Source organism: Suricata suricatta, chromosome 17 (assembly GCF_006229205.1).
Source record: "Suricata suricatta isolate VVHF042 chromosome 17, meerkat_22Aug2017_6uvM2_HiC, whole genome shotgun sequence".
NCBI classification, from domain to species: domain Eukaryota; kingdom Metazoa; phylum Chordata; class Mammalia; order Carnivora; family Herpestidae; genus Suricata; species Suricata suricatta.
Genome location: NC_043716.1, coordinates 47024203 through 47039345, shown reverse-complemented (window position 1 = coordinate 47039345; position 15143 = coordinate 47024203). Strand labels below are relative to the sequence as shown.

At 52.7% G+C, this 15143-nt stretch overlaps 1 protein-coding gene across 2 annotated transcripts in view; it reads left to right on the top strand.

Annotated features, from left to right (window-relative positions):
• RGS9 (regulator of G protein signaling 9) overlaps positions 1-15143 on the top strand; it is a 71006-nt gene that overhangs the window by 23024 nt on the left and 32839 nt on the right. The window contains exons 8-9 of one of the 2 annotated variants that reach the window (XM_029928923.1): positions 3484-3565; positions 10942-11004. In XM_029928923.1, the coding sequence (XP_029784783.1) occupies positions 3484-3565; positions 10942-11004 (145 nt within the window). Of the gene's footprint in view, positions 1-3483; positions 3566-10941; positions 11014-15143 lie in introns of both variants that reach the window. The other variant, XM_029928922.1, reaches the window with a different exon arrangement.

Sequence of the window (15143 nt, the reverse complement as noted above, 5' to 3'; positions counted from 1 at the left end):
TTGTGTGTTACTCATAAAAATAAATAAATTCAGCTTCTCCCTCTCTCTCTCTCTCTTATCTCCTATTGGTCTGTGTCTCTGCACAAACACAGGGTCTCACCACAAAATTAGGTTGGCCATGCATGTGTAGGTTGGCTTGTGAGGTAGCCATTTGGTTATACTGAGCCTCTCAACACAGACCTCTCTTCTGAATCCCAGACTTAGCATCTAGCTACTTACTCATAACATGTTGATGTCACACCTCAAACATAACTTGTTCATATTTGAATGTTTCTCTCTTTCCACCCCAAACCCCTTCCTCTAGCGTTACACCCATCCGTACAAGGAACCCCTAGCCACAAGTCCCCATGCCCAATGTCTAGTCACCCAGTCCTGTTGCCACTTCTGGCAGAATTTCTTCCACCCCTCGTCTCCCCTTCTACCCTACCTCTCCTAGGGTGTGCCCCTACCTTTCCTCTGTCCTTGTGGAACCAACCTCACTGTCGCCCAGGCCATGGCAGTATCCTCCCAACTGGCCTTTCTGCTCCCATTTGCTGCCATTTTTTAAAATGTTTATTTATTTTTGAAAGAGAGAGAGAGAGAATGAGTGGGGTAGGGGCAGAAAGAGAGGGAGACACCAAATCTTAAGGGCTCCAGGCTCCAAACTGTCAGCATAGAGCCCTACAAGGGGCTTGAACCCATGAACTGTGAGATGATGACCTGAACCGAAGTTGGATGCTTAACTGACTGAGCTGCCCAGGCACCCCTGCCACCACTTTTGAAACAAAAATAGGGCCCTGTCACCCTTGAAAGAAAGAGACCTCAGTTCAAATGTGACATGCTCAAAGAGGCTTTTCTGATACGTTGTTGTTATTGCACACAGATCTTCCTAAAACCTGTGGTTCAAAATAGCAGCAGTCACTTTATTATCTTTCAGGGTTTCTGTTGGTCCAGAACTTGGGAAGGGCTTGGCTGGGCAGTTCTGGATCTGAGTGTCCCACGTGGTTGCAGTGGGAGGGGTGGGGCTGGGGCCCCTCAACACCTGACCGGGCATTTCCTGCCCCATCTTGTAGCCTCTGGACCGCTTGGGCTTCCTCACAACATGGCGGCATCAGGGTGGTCACATTACTTACAGGTGGTTGGAAGCTTCAAGGGCAGATATTCCGATGAGGAGGATGACGGCTGTCCCACCTTTTAGGGCCCAGCCTCAAACATTGCAGAGTGCCATTTCTGACAATTGTGTTCAGTTGAAACAGCCACAAAAAACCCACCTGGGAACCAGGAGGACAGAGACCCTCCTCTCAGAGGAAGGAATGCCAAAGAATTGTAGACAGATTGATAAGCCCCACAGGGACCATCTATGATTCAGTATTAGAGCCCATGAACTTTTCCTTAGAGCTCATAATGCAGTTTGTAATTTTATATTTATTTCTATTCTTTAAATTTATTTTGAGATAGAGAGCACAAGTCAGGGAGGGGCCTACCGAGGGAAGAGAAATCCCAAGCAGGCTCCATGCTGTCAGCACAGAGCTTTGGGCTTTGAACTCATGAACCATGGGATCATGACCTGAGCTGAAATCAAGGGTCGGATGCTAAGCCGACTGAGCCTCTCAGGCGCCATTTTCTTTCTTTCTTTCTTTTTTTTTTTCAATGTTTATTTATTTTTGAGACAGAGAGCAAGTGAATGCAAGCAGGGAAGGGACAGAGGGAGGGATGGAGGCTCTGAAGTGGGCTCTGCACTGACAGCGGGGCTCGAACTCATGAACCTCTCGAGATCATGACCTGAGATGATACTGGATGCTTAGCCGACTGAGCCACCCAGACGTTTTTTATATTCATTTCTTGACTATTTGTGCGATGTTCAGACCAGAAGCTGCTGAAAGGCGTGGAATATGTCTGTGTGTTAGCTCCGACCCCCACGACAGAACGCTATATGCTGAGGGCCTTAAACAGCAGACGTTTACTTTCTCACAGTTTTGGAGGCTAGGAGGTACAAGCTCAAGGTTACGGCAAGGTTTAGTTTCTGGTGAGGACCCTCTTTCTGATTCTCAGATGGCTGCTGTCTTGTGTCCTCCTGTGAGAGAGGGAGGAAAATCGTCCCCTGTGACCGGGCACTAATTCCATCATGAGGACTGTACCCTCATGTCCTCCTCTAAGAACCTCCTAAAGGCCCCATCTCCAGATGCTGTCACAGTGGAGGTTAGGGCTTCCACATAGGAATTTGGGAGAACACATTCAGTCTCTAACAGTCTGTTTGGTTCACCAGCGTACACCCAGTGCTTTGAGCGTAGCACGAGATCAATAAATACATGAGTCAATGATTCATTAGGTGATACTGTTGCTAAAAAAAGATCCTAAGAGGACACCCTAAGATTATTTACCGGTTCTTTTGGATTCCATTCATCACAACTCTCCTCCAACGACATCTGTCACACAAGAGCCAAAGAAGAAGCCAGAAAGGAACCATTACTGTAAATTAGCGATTGACTACATCTGTAAGACTCTCCAGCATCCTGGAAACCCCACCGCGCTCCAGGCCGCCTGCGGCCCATCCTCCTGAGGACACGGGGTAGTGAATCTGCTGGAAAATCCAGTTAGGCTGGCAGGGGGAAGTAGAGGGATGGGGTTTGTATTTAATTTCCGGAGGAAGTTGGCAGAGCACCCTACTGGAATGGCACTCTCCCCCCACCAGGCTCTCTACGTGCGGATGACGTCAGTGATGATACATTAGCTGGCAGGTAAATCTGCCGTCTCCGTCTTCCGGAGGGCATGTACGGCATCCCACGTTGCCTGGTAAACCAGCACAGCCGCGCCAGCGCAGGAAATCGTGCCCCTGGCACCATAATTAACGTTGCCCGACTTCTGTAGGAGAGTGCAGCATCATTTTCTATCTGTAATGGGAGAAGAGGGAGAGAGAGATAAGATGGAAAATACGTAGCCTTTTACCCTAATAAGCTGGGTTTGGGAAAAACCCTGACTTGGCACGAACTCTCTGAAGTGACAGAGCGGAAATGACAAGGAGGGAGATGCACGGACACCCCACCTTCACCGCGAGCCCAGCACTGTCCCTGGCAGCAACCTCTGGCATTGCCTGCTGCCTACCTGTTCGGGTGTTGACCACGGTGTTAATCAAAGCAGGGAAGTGTTGAGCCAGGTGGTCCGACGTCAGCCCAGAATGTCGTCCACACCCGCTCTGGTGGTGAAGGTGGAGGGGATTTGATTCTGGGGCTGAGTCACGGTGATGTGGCTGTCGCGGAGGGGGCATTCAGTCCGCCTTTACCTCCATCCGCTGAGCTGCGAGGGAGACAGGGTCACTGGGGCAATTGCATGAAACAGGTGTAGCACGTAAGTGCAATATTAGCGTTTGCTGTTCTTGTTAGGATTTTGACAAACACGGATGACTTGGAGAAGCGGGGGACTGGTCTGGGGCACCAGGGATGGGGTGCATCGCTGAGCAAATGGTGCAAAGTCTTACTGGCCTTCGTGTGGCTTTTGGTTTCTCAGGACCGGGAAGGAAAGAAATAAAGCAGACAGGTATGCGTTGGATTGTCAGGAGAAGGCATACTGGCTGGTTCACCGGTGCCCTGTGAGTATTGTCCTTCCTGGTCCCACCCATCTCGGCGCCCTGTCCTCACCATCCCTTTTGCTCACTCATCTCCCTCTGGGGCTGGAATTGAATCAGCAAGAGTGGCTGCTTAGCGCTGGGTTAGCATCCAGGTGCCTCTTGGCGGAAGAAGAAAGAGGCAACCTCGAAGGAATGAGCTTGTGGTTCATTTGTTGGTCTGTTGGTGTTGAGTCTAAGTGGAGTCACCCAGGGGAGGACCCTGAATGACCATAGCCTGCCTCTTATGAGAGGCGGGAGTGTGTGTACGTGTGTGTGCATGTGTGCATGTGTGCGTGTGTGCGTGTGTGTGCGCGCACGTGCCATGATACCTTGGGAAAAGAACTCAAGAAGAAAAAACTAGAACGCAGGCTTCACGTAAAATGCCGTAGGGAACTGGAAATCCGCATAGCCCAAGCCATGCCTTGTGTCACTTGCTCCCTCTCCTTTTGCTTTTCTGGATCCTTCCCCGGCAGCTGAGGTGGGAGGGGGCGGGAAGGGATGAGTGTGCGTTGTGTCTCCTGCGCCTCTGGCTTGGGGACTTTAAGTGGCCCAGAGTGACAAGCTGTGTATAAGTGATGAAACTTGTTATGGCTGGTTACTGGGAAGAGGTAGCCCCGCCCCCAGCGCAGAGAAGCAGGCTGTCACAGTCACCCCCTGAGGAATGCTGCTGCCTCAGTTTACTCCTGTATCAGATGCAGGTGCTGCCTACAGGTCGCTACAAGGTTCTGAGAAGCAAAGAGGTTAAAGCTAATGTCATTCCTCTTCGTCCTCCACGTTCCTGTCCGCCGGGTGGCCGAGTTCTCAGAGCCGCCACGGCGCCAAAGCTTCTGGACTTGTGAATTTTGAGCTCATCAGATTTTGGCCATTTTGCTTATTTTCTTTCTAAACCAGATCTTGCATATGGTGTTCGATCTGTGGTGTCCTTGATTGCACGCCTCGTTGCTGAGGTGAAGGTCCTGGGGTTGACCCCCATGAGGCTGGCGGGTTTTGCTTTGTTTCAGGTTTCCTTCCCCTAGACAGACCGGTTAGCGGGCGCCCGATGCAGGTCCCCAGGGCGTGGGTGAAGGAGTGCTGACCAGGATGACAGGGTCCTGGAGAAACAGCCAAGCTCGCCTTCCCCGCCCCTCCCCCTTGTAGCTCAGGAGTGAGATCTTTGCTCAGCCTGTCACCTGTTCCTATAGGGGGAGCCTTGGTGAGGATCAGGGCAAATGGCGGGTAAGTCACTCACTTGGCAAGGTGCCCCAGTGCCTGTGGCCCTCGCGATGGAGGGGACCCTGCTCCTTGCAGGGTGGAGAATGGCTTCTGGAGTACGTGCAGTTACTCCATGGTGGGGACATACCGGGGTGACCGCATTGCCTGCAAAGTGACATCGACTGGCTGCGCACAGGATCCTCCCCAGCCTCCCTCCTCCCCTCTGTCCCTGCAGCCACGGGGCCTGTAGGGAACATAGTGAAAAGCAGATGATCTGAGTTCTCCCCACGTCTCCTGGGACCGGCTCTCAGCCCCCACCCCAGGCAGCTGGCTGGCAACTCCCCACAGTATGAGGCACAAGTCCCTAAATTTGACGATGTGACTTTATGATTATTGCCTTCCAGTGTCATTTACCGCCCCCCCCCCCCCGCCTCCAACCCCTTCCCACTGCTCCCACTTCTTCCGCCTCCACCGGCATCATTGTCACTGTTGCTGCCACCATCATGGTCATCATCATCATCACAGCGGACCCAGCTGAGCGCATAACTGTGTGTCGGGCACTGCGCTAGCATCCTTCTGTGTTCTCTGGTTTCAGCTTTGCAGCGCCGTGTAGAAGGTGACAGGATTAGTCCCTTTCTGCTGATAAGGAGGCTGAGGCTCAGCGATGTTGCCAAAGTCTCACAGCTAGTGAGTGTCAGAGGATCTGAGCCTGCCGACGGCAGAGCTCTCTGTCCAGTCCCTAGGCTCACATGCCGCCCATGACAGTGTCACGGATGTCTTAGTGCATCGAAGGCCTTTTCGTAACCCCCTCGGTCATTAGAACTTTGCATGAATCACTGTGGCGCCAACAAACATGATGCCAGGGTTCAGAGGTGCCCAGTTCCTCTTTGATAGCATTGGGAGCCAAGTTCACCATGATGTTCTGATGTTCCCGGAGCAGTTTTAAAACCCTGTGGACACAAAACCATTTTCACATCCAGTTTTCATCAGTGCTGCTCCCCTAGGTCAAAACTGGACCCGCAGTCAAAGTTGAGGCTGCGGTGCATTTGGGTCTTGTTCTCCCTGACATTTTTTTTTAATGTTTATTTATTTTTGAGAGAGAGAGAGAGACAGAGGCAGAGACAGAGTGCAAGTGGAGGAGGGGCAGAGAGAAGGGGAGACACAGAATCCGAAGCAGGCTCCAGGCTCTGAGCTGTCAGCACAGAGCCCGATGCGGGGCTCAAACTCACGAACCGTGAGATAATGACCTGAGTTGAAGTCAGATGCTTAACCACCTGAGCCACCCCGGTGCCCCCATCTCCCTGACTTTCTTAAAACCCTGTCCACTTCCTGGTGGAATGTTCTGTTTGAGGAGCATCCTGTTTGGAGTCCGTCTCAGCCTAGAAATTGAGCAGTTGGACTGACAGACCCACGAAGCCCAGGGGCCTAGAGCTGTCAGACTGTCTCCAGGAGGTCCAAACACATGTCACTTCAGTGGGAAAACAGCCAGGCGGGCAAACAAAGCTTCTGGCTCCGTGCAGTGCAGAGCCGCCAGCCTGTGGACCGTCCGTAACCAACTGTCATAGCGTGGGACACGGTTTGCCGTGACTCAGCAGTCCGCCCATCTGTTCAGTGCTCTGTGAAACCTTCAAGGGCCCTGACTCTGGGCCAGAGGTGGGTGCGGGTGTAAAGAGTCCTCGAGCACCCGCCCGGGTTAAGCTCTTGGTGCGGATGATCCCATTTACCTGATGGCAATGCAGTCAAATAGGGAGTCTCCCCATCTCTGTTATCCGGATGGGGCGATCGAGGCTCAGAGATGGTCAGTAGGTTGCACAGCACTGGGATGTGAATCCACATCTGTCCGACAGCTCCTGCTCTAGGAGGTGCACCCACACGTGGTCCTCTCTCCCAGCTCGAGGGGCGCGGTCCACATTGCGGTTGCGGGCCAGCAGCACTCTTGCAGAGATGAGGCTTAAGTGCTGAGCGGGCGCCGCGAACGGTGATTGATCTGTAGCACAGACATCCGCACGGACAGAGGGCAGGACCACCCCCCGGAGATGTGGGAGGTGGGGGCCAAGGGATCTCACCCACCCCCCCATCCCGAGCCCAAACGCTGCCTGTAACTCAGCATGGAGGTGCTGGCACTGGGTCTAGACGGGGAGGATGATGAAGGAAAGTGACATTCCTCCCCCTGTTTTTACCTGTGGCATCTGGGCAGGATGCCAAGCATCGGGGGGCTTTCTGGGCATCTTAGCTGCGCCGGCTGTGACTTCTGTGTCTCGGAGGTGATGGTGGCTGACATCTGCACCGTGGATATATGATGGATGTGGTCCAGCGATGCAGGTGGTGTGCGCGCTAAATCATGCGATCGCTTGTCCGAGTATCAAGCCGAATGGCCTTCGTGTCAACCGCAGATTCTGACAGTCACCAGAGAAGAGAGTGTCTGCCTTCCATTTTCTGACGAGGTTGGGCTGAATGTCCAACCAGACAAAGGGCAAAACAAATTTAAGTAAATAATAGAGTTAAGTCTTTTCTTTAAAATTTTTAATGTTTTATTTATTTTTGAGAGATAGAATGGAGAGAGAGAAAAAGAGAAAACACTAATGGGGGAGGGGAAGAGAGAGAGAAGGAGACAGAATCCGAAGCAGGCTCCAGGCTATAAGCATGGAGCCCGACTCGGGGCTCAAACTCATGAACTATCAGAACATGACCTGAGCTGAAGTCGGATGCTTAACTGACTGAGCCACCCAGGCGCCTTGATAGATTTAAATCTTTAAGGGGCACCTGGGTGGCTCAGTTGGTTAAGCGTCCAACTCTTGATTTTAGCTCAGGTCATAAGCTCACAGTTGTGGGATGGAGCCCTATGTCTGGCTCCCCACTGAGCATGGAGCCTGCTTAGGATTCTCTCTCTCTTTCTCTCTCTCCCTCTCTCTCTCCTTCCCTCCCTCTCTTGATCTCTCAAAAAAAAAAAGCCCTTTAAATATAAGATTATATCCACATGAAGGAACATTGTGATTAAATTACTAAATTACTGAAATAGCATTTCCCAAGGCCATTTATTGACCCAGGAAAGTGGTCCAACATATAATGTTATATCATAAAAACAGATGGAAAGTTCCAGCACTCTGATCCAAATGATCAGAAATGGCCTCTCTGTGCCAAGTGCTCACTAGGCAACGGGGATATTTGACTTATGAGCCAGGATAGCCCTTCAGGGGCTCACAGTCCGGTGGAAGGATGAAGACGGACAACATTGAATGCATGAGTGTGTCCCGTACAGAATGTCAGCACTGCCTGAAAGAGGCCGGGGCCCTGAGCCAAGATCAGGGCCCGGGGCCACCTCTCCACAGAAGTGACATTCCAGCCAAGACTGGTCTCCGGGTGCAGTCTCCTCCCTGTCTCTTTCCCCTGCTTCATTTTGTTTATGGAGCTATGTGGCATTTTATGATTTGTTTTCTGTTCCATGCACCAGAAAGGTCTGACCTGGTACATTAGGGAAAAGAGAGACAATGAGGGAGAGGAGGAAAAGGCACAGGAGGGACGTGTGGAGTGTCACCAAAGAGTGTCCATCAGCTCCTGGTGGGCTCTGGGATGCTGATTCTGGGGATGTCGCCTCCTCACGGAGCAGTCGTTGGGGGTACAGAGGTCCTTTCCTCGCCTGAATTATGAGGCATTTAGCAAATTGCCTCTTTGGCTTATGCCCAGGAGGTGTTCTTGGGGCATCCCACCCTGGCACTCACGGGGGTGGGGTGGGGCGCTGGCTGTCCTTGTGGGCTCTCCGTGTGTGGCCCTGGGGCTGGACGCATCCACACGTCTCCTTGTCTGCTGGCCGCCCACCCACCGCAGGGGTATCTTTGCCCATGTTTCCTGTGCACTGGCAGTCAGCACCCTCTTGTGCGCCCGAACCTGCATCAGCAGTGGTGACTGTCGTGGGGAACAAAGACTTTATGCTACCCGATGAATCAATGAACAAATGAGTGGACCCAGGGAGCCTTCCAAACCAGCAGAGGGAGAAAGGCGCCCCCTAGCAGGGGTTTGAAGTCAGGGCACTGGGACTGGACCACAGCTCAGTTGGGAGCAAACTGATACCTTGGAGATGTGGGGAGGAGGCAGGAGACAGGGCAGCCAAAGGGGCATGCGACGCTGTGTGCTGAGTGCAGGAGAGCCAGGAGGGGCTGGCACTGGACAGAATGCTACAGACCACTGGGTGGCGACAGCTCTGAGAGTCAGAGGCCATCTGGTCTGGGCAGCCGAGGGCAGCCCTGTGCTGATCACAGTAATGCACCTTTGAGTGGTGGGGACGCTGAATTTATGTCAGAGCATGGGTCAAGTTCAAAGCAAAGATTTGGAGACGAATTCAAGACTGGAGCAGACCACCACACTGAAGCCGCTAAGGTTGTAGAGGTGCCAAGAGCATAGGCTGTGAGTGTCCATCTTCCGTTACCCTGGGGGGATTTCTTTGTACAGATGGAAAGGGCAATTCCTAGAGCTCACTTTAGGGAAGGAGACGGATGCTGATGACCCCCGGCCCCGCTTCTGTGCTAGGCTAGATCCCCTGGAGAGCTGGCTTGGACTTCTGTATTGTCCCTCATAGCACTTGCCATTCACAACTGTAATGGATCATTTGTGTGAGGAGTTGCCAAGTGGCCACCTTGCCCATAAGATGGGAAGTGCCTTGAGATGCCAGCTGGGGCTGCCTCGAGGTGTCACATTGCCCAGGGGCCCTCGGAGCTGAGCCCAGTGCCAGCCATGGGAAGTGCTGATGAGTATTTGTCCATGGAAGTCCACATGTGACAGCTGGAGTGGGAGTGGCCACTCCCTTCCCCCATCTTCCTCCCCACCCACTTTCTACTTCTTTCTTTTTTCTCTTCCTTGCCTAGTCCATGTGCCCAGTACTTACCCCGTGGTAGCCTGCTGAGCTAAGTTGGCAGATTTGGCAGGTAAAATAGAGGATGCCCAGTTCGATTGGAATTTCAGATAAACAGCAAATGATTTATGTCACAATATTTTTATGTTGATTGTATTTTATACCAAAAAACACATGGAATATATTTTTATATAAATAGTGTATCAAAATTATTTGTTGTTTAGCTGACATTCACACTTAACTGGGCATCATGTATTTTATTTGGGAGCCACAATTCTGAGCTGAAAATGTGGCAAATCCCATTGGGGTTGAATCTGATGGGGAGGAAGTTCAGTGGCCTCCGGCCTCTGCATCAGCATGGAAAGGCTGGTTAAGCACATGTATTGAGAATTTGATGGGTGCCTGCACCAAACTAACAGAGAAGGAAGTGAAACACCCAACTTTTTGGCCAAGAATTTGGGGGAGACCAAGCTGGAGTGTTGGGGGAGCTGGTAAAGACTGAGGCCTGTTTTGGGCCAGGCCTTTATGTACATGGTCCTAAAATGAATACAAGCCCTTGCTCAGTTATAGCTACTGTCTGGTTAGAGCTTCACAGGTCATCTTGCTAAATCCTCAGCAGGAACTTGACAGGTTGGAGGGATCACCTCCATTTCTCAGGAGGGGTAGCAAGTATAGAGAGGAGAAATAGTTTCCAAAATCTTCCTTACAGCTAGAAAGTGGTAGATCCAGGATGGGAACCCAAATGTGTATGAGTGAAGCCTGGGCTCTCCAAAGTACTGAACTGTAGGGTGGCAAAGGAGCACTGCCAGAGGAGTCAGAGACCCATGGACCAATCCCAGTGAACTCTTATTGAGTGTCCATCTTGCCTTTCATTCATCCATGTAACCATCCATCCGTCCATCTGTCAATCTGTCTGTCCATCCATCCATCCATCCATCCGTCCGTCCGTCCGTCCGTCCATCCATCCATCTTGCCTCTCATTTGTCCATGCAACCATCCATCCATCCATCCATAGATCCATCCATCTATAAATTTATCTATCAATTCACCTCCCCCGACCCAATCATACACCTGTCCACCTATCCATCCATCTTACTGTGTTGGGCTCTGGGGATGCTGTGGTAGTGGAACAAACCCATGAGCTTACCAGCTACCAGCTCACCTAGAGCATCTTCTAGAAGCTTGTAGCACCCGTGGGGTAAGCCACAAGCTCTTCTTAGCCCAGTCTTATAATTGGAAGCTTGGCCAAGACCCAGAGTGAATCATAACCAACTGGGGGCTTTTCCAGTGGTGGTCCTTATGTTGTTTTTATTCCACTCAGCCGGGAATGAACAACGTGCTGGACTATGGCCTGGACCGAGTGACCAATCCGAATGAAGTTCAGGTAAACCAGGTAGGTCTCTGCTGCATCCTTTGGGCAGGGCCAAGGTCAGGTTCTTAGGCTGGGAAGGTGTCCGCATGTCTGTTGCCTATGATGTCTCCCCTTTAAGGCTACCAAGAGATATCTTGTGATCCCAGTGTCAGGAAGGCAGGAGGCTACGGGTCTTGCATGATGGGAGAGGAGCAAATGTAGTGTGCAAGTCAGTGCAGATGGGATCTAGGTGGTTGGTCTTCGGACTTTTATGAGGCAGTTCCATTAAAAATCTGATGAAAGTTATGAACCCATTCTGCCCAAAGATGCCCAGACATACATTTTGCACACAACTTCAGCCACTTTCCAGACCCTCTGGAGACTATATGCCCCAGGCTCAAAACCCTTGAATCAACTTTGGATTTAAACCACATGACCTGGAATGTCACACTTCCTTTTGCCTCTCAGTAGGGTGGGACCTTTGCAAAGATTCCCATATGCTTTCAGTTTTGCAAGGACCCTTTTCCCAGATAGGCCACCACTGATGATCGATGGCCATTTTCCTATGACAGTTTTTTATTTAAAGAAATGCAGTGTGTATGCTGTTGAAACAGTGAGCATCTGGGGTAGGGTTTCTCAAGCATGGTGCTATTCTTTGGGGCCAAATAATTCCTTGGGGGATTTCCTACATGTTGTAGGATGTTGAGGACCATCTCTGGACTCTGCCCACTGGATGCCAGGAAGTCCAGGGGCTTCCCGGACAGACTCCCAGTCCTGACCATCACAAGTGTCTCCAAGGTGCCCTGGGGGACAACATGGCCCCAGTTGAGGTCCATGGGGCCTCAAACCCACTTAAACTAATCTTAGATGGTTTCATTGCTTTCTCTCTAATGTTGTCCTTGGGCAGCAAGGGGTCAGAGACGTTTTAGTCTCATGTGTCACCTGTAAGCTCGGCAGTGCCCAAAGGCTTGAGTTTGGAGGTGAGAGGAATGTGCCAGAAAGGAGGAAGAAGGGACCTGGAACTCATGATGACTGTGGGGACCACCAGTGCGTGAGACAGAGGTTTGAGTTTAGGGATGGAGTTCATGTGGAGCGGGGACATTGAGTTCCCAAAGGGCGTGTCCCCTGGAGCACCACTAGGTCCCTGGGTTGACAACTTTAAGTGGCCCTTCCTTCGATACACACACGGCACTGTCTGCCTTCATGGCTTTTTCCGCGTTCCCCTCAGCAGATGACAGTAATTGCTGAGGCCTCGTAGGCGGGGTTGCTATGGAAACAGAATTATCAAGGAAAATACTGAACTGAGGTGGAAGATTGGCTTTTTTTTTTTTTTTTTTTTTGTTAAATGGATAACGGACAGTTCTGGAAACCTCTGTGGTGTGGAGGAGGGGAGAGCACAGCTGGAAAGTGTATCACTGTTCTCTGACCCTAGGCAGCGGGAAACGGCTCACCTGTGTGTTTGTGTGTGTGTGTGTGTGTGTGTGTGTGTGTGTGTGTCTGTGTGTGTGTGCCCGTGTCAGTGTGTGTGGATATGTGTGTGTATGTTTGTGTCTCTGTGTGCGTGCATGTGTCCGTGTGCGCGTATCTGTGTGTGTGCATGCGCACGCGTTTGCGTGTGTATCTGTGTGCGTGTGCATGCGCGGTGCGGGAGGCCTTGACTCCCGCTCTGAGTTGCGCACCTCCATCCTCTGCGCCGCTCGGGGCCACTGCGGGCGCCGGGCCAGGCCCCTGGTCGCCGGGGCAGCACGTCCGTGCCCGAGGGCAGCCAGGAGGGGAGGTCACTGCGGCACCGCCACCCGAGGCTAGCGGACGCTGGCTGTACCCTCAGCTCCAGACAGCGTGTGATGGCGGGGGGCTGTCCCGGCCCTGGGCGTGTTTGACATGGGGGCTCTCTCACTTTGTTTACCCTTCATCTTGTCTCTCTCTCTCTCTCTCTCCCACCAGCTCTCTTTTCCTGTCTACACTTTGGCTGCTCTGGAATATTCTGAAGAACAAAAAGCAGTAATTCTCACGCCAGCGGGGCCCCTCCTGCCCAGGCGGCCCCCGTGTGCCAGGCCCAGCCGTCGGGGGGCCAGAGGCCGGTGCCATGTTGGATCTGTTGGCAACATTTCCCCCCGTCTGACTGAACGTCCCCTGTTTTCCTGGGTTGATCTGCCAGGAGGGCAGAGGGTCGAGAGAACGTGAAGTGTCTCCACGAGGTCTTGGGCTTTCAGATTTTTGTCTCATGTCAGAGACGAGCTCTCATTGCTGGTTTGAAGAGAGAGGCCATTTCTGAGAATTCGAGAATTCTAGAAAAGACACCTGTTTTCCTTAAATGGAGGCAAATCACCCAAAAGAAATGAACAGCATCAGGCACAAGAAAGAAGACTGTTAGGTTGGCAGGTGTCTAGGGCCCTGGGTGGCCCGCCTCCTGTCTGGTGGCCGCTGGGGGGTGTGGCTGCCTGGCGCAGGGGGGAGCTGGCCGTGGGCCAAGGGCTGCACCTGGAGAGCGTGTCTTCTCTCAGTCCCCATGCCGTGTGGCACACTCAGCCCCCGTCTTCCCTTTATTCCACTGAGGAGACCCCATGGCGGCTGGGCCGTAGCCAGGCCGTAGGCAGTGGTTTGCCCAGGGCTGGCCCTTCCTCTTCTGACCCCGATAGGGTGACGATGGTCACGTTGTGATGAGGGCCAGTGTGCTGCACCAAAGAGAGCTTTGACCTCAGGGTGAATCCGAGCTCTGCCTCTCCCTGGACATGGGACCTCGGATCAGCTCTTGAGCCATTCAAAGCCTCAGTTTCCTTACCTATAAAATGGGCCTAACAAGAGTCCCTTCCTCAGAGGATTACACGAGATCACTTATGTGAAGTGTCTAGAATGGTATCAAACGTGTTGAGGTCACTCCACAGACAGTGGCTGTCCTTACGGGACCTGCCGCCATGCCGGGAGAGACCTAACTGATGGGTCCTGGAGGCCCTACACCCCGCTCTCCGGGGCTGTACTTAGCCAGGTTCCTCTTCCGCCCTTCCACCTTCTATTTCCACTGGGTTGGAAGTGGAGGAGGAGGGTCCAAGCCTCCCTCGTCTAGACCATTAAACAGCCCTGTTCACACCGGTGTGCACACCAGTCTTTGGGTGAAAGACAGAAGTGTGGCTGCAGAGGGTGGCATCCTGTGTTCTTCAGAGCCCTCAGCCTGGAGCCCTCCGTGAGAGAAAGCCCCCTGCTTACTCCCACGCACTGGGGACAGAGAGCTCTCTTCCTAGGACCAGCGCTGGCTGGAAGGGACAGCCCCAACGGCTCATTTTGGCCGACAGTTCCGGGTGCCTCACCCCTGTCAGAGCTCGGCGTAGAGTCACAGCAGCCTCAGGCGGGAATGAGGGCTGCCACTCCTCATCGTGGAGGAGGAGGGCTGAGAGGGTGCGACCCATCCCCGACTCACGGTGGCTCAGAAAGGGTGGAGCTGGGATTGAAACCTCAGCCCCGCGGCCTCCGAGCCCCCTGGATGTCCTGCCTGACGTGTTCTCATGTCCAATGGGGGGGGTGTTTCTGGAAGCTTTTGCTTCCAGAATTTTCCTTCCAGGATTTCATTCTTACAGTGGCATGCTAAGAGAGGTAGTATCAGTAACATTTTTTGTGCAATGAAATGGAAGCAGAGAAATTGAGCAACTTGCCCCAGCATGCCCAGACGGGATTATGTTTGGGTCTTCCAGGTCTGCGGAGACCTCCCCCTGAATCCCACCAGTTCCGCTCTCTCCCCCAACCACGGCCTGAGTTCTAGGGTCAGCATCACGGGAGAGCCACCTGCGCTGGGCCCACGGCTCCGTGCTCAGTAGAGCCCTGCGCTTGGTTCCATGCTCTCCTGCCACCGTCTTACAATTCTTCATGCTGCCTTTGGACACGCGGTCCTGCGTCTACATTTTGCCCCGGACCCTGTGAACTGTGTGATCTGCTCCTGGTCAGGAGGTCTGAGGCAGGGCAGATGGCCTCCTCCGATTCTTGTCTCCTTGGACAGCCTGCCGCCCCCCTCCCCCACCTCTAGTCCGCTCTGCATTCACTCTGTCAGTTCCCAGACTTCCTGATTGCTGACTTTTGACCCTCTCCCTGCTCTTGATGCCTGTGTCCCCCGATTCCTCACGGTTGTCCTGTCTCCTGTCTCCCCTGTGCTCCGCCACACCCTCACCTCTGATTCTTCAAGC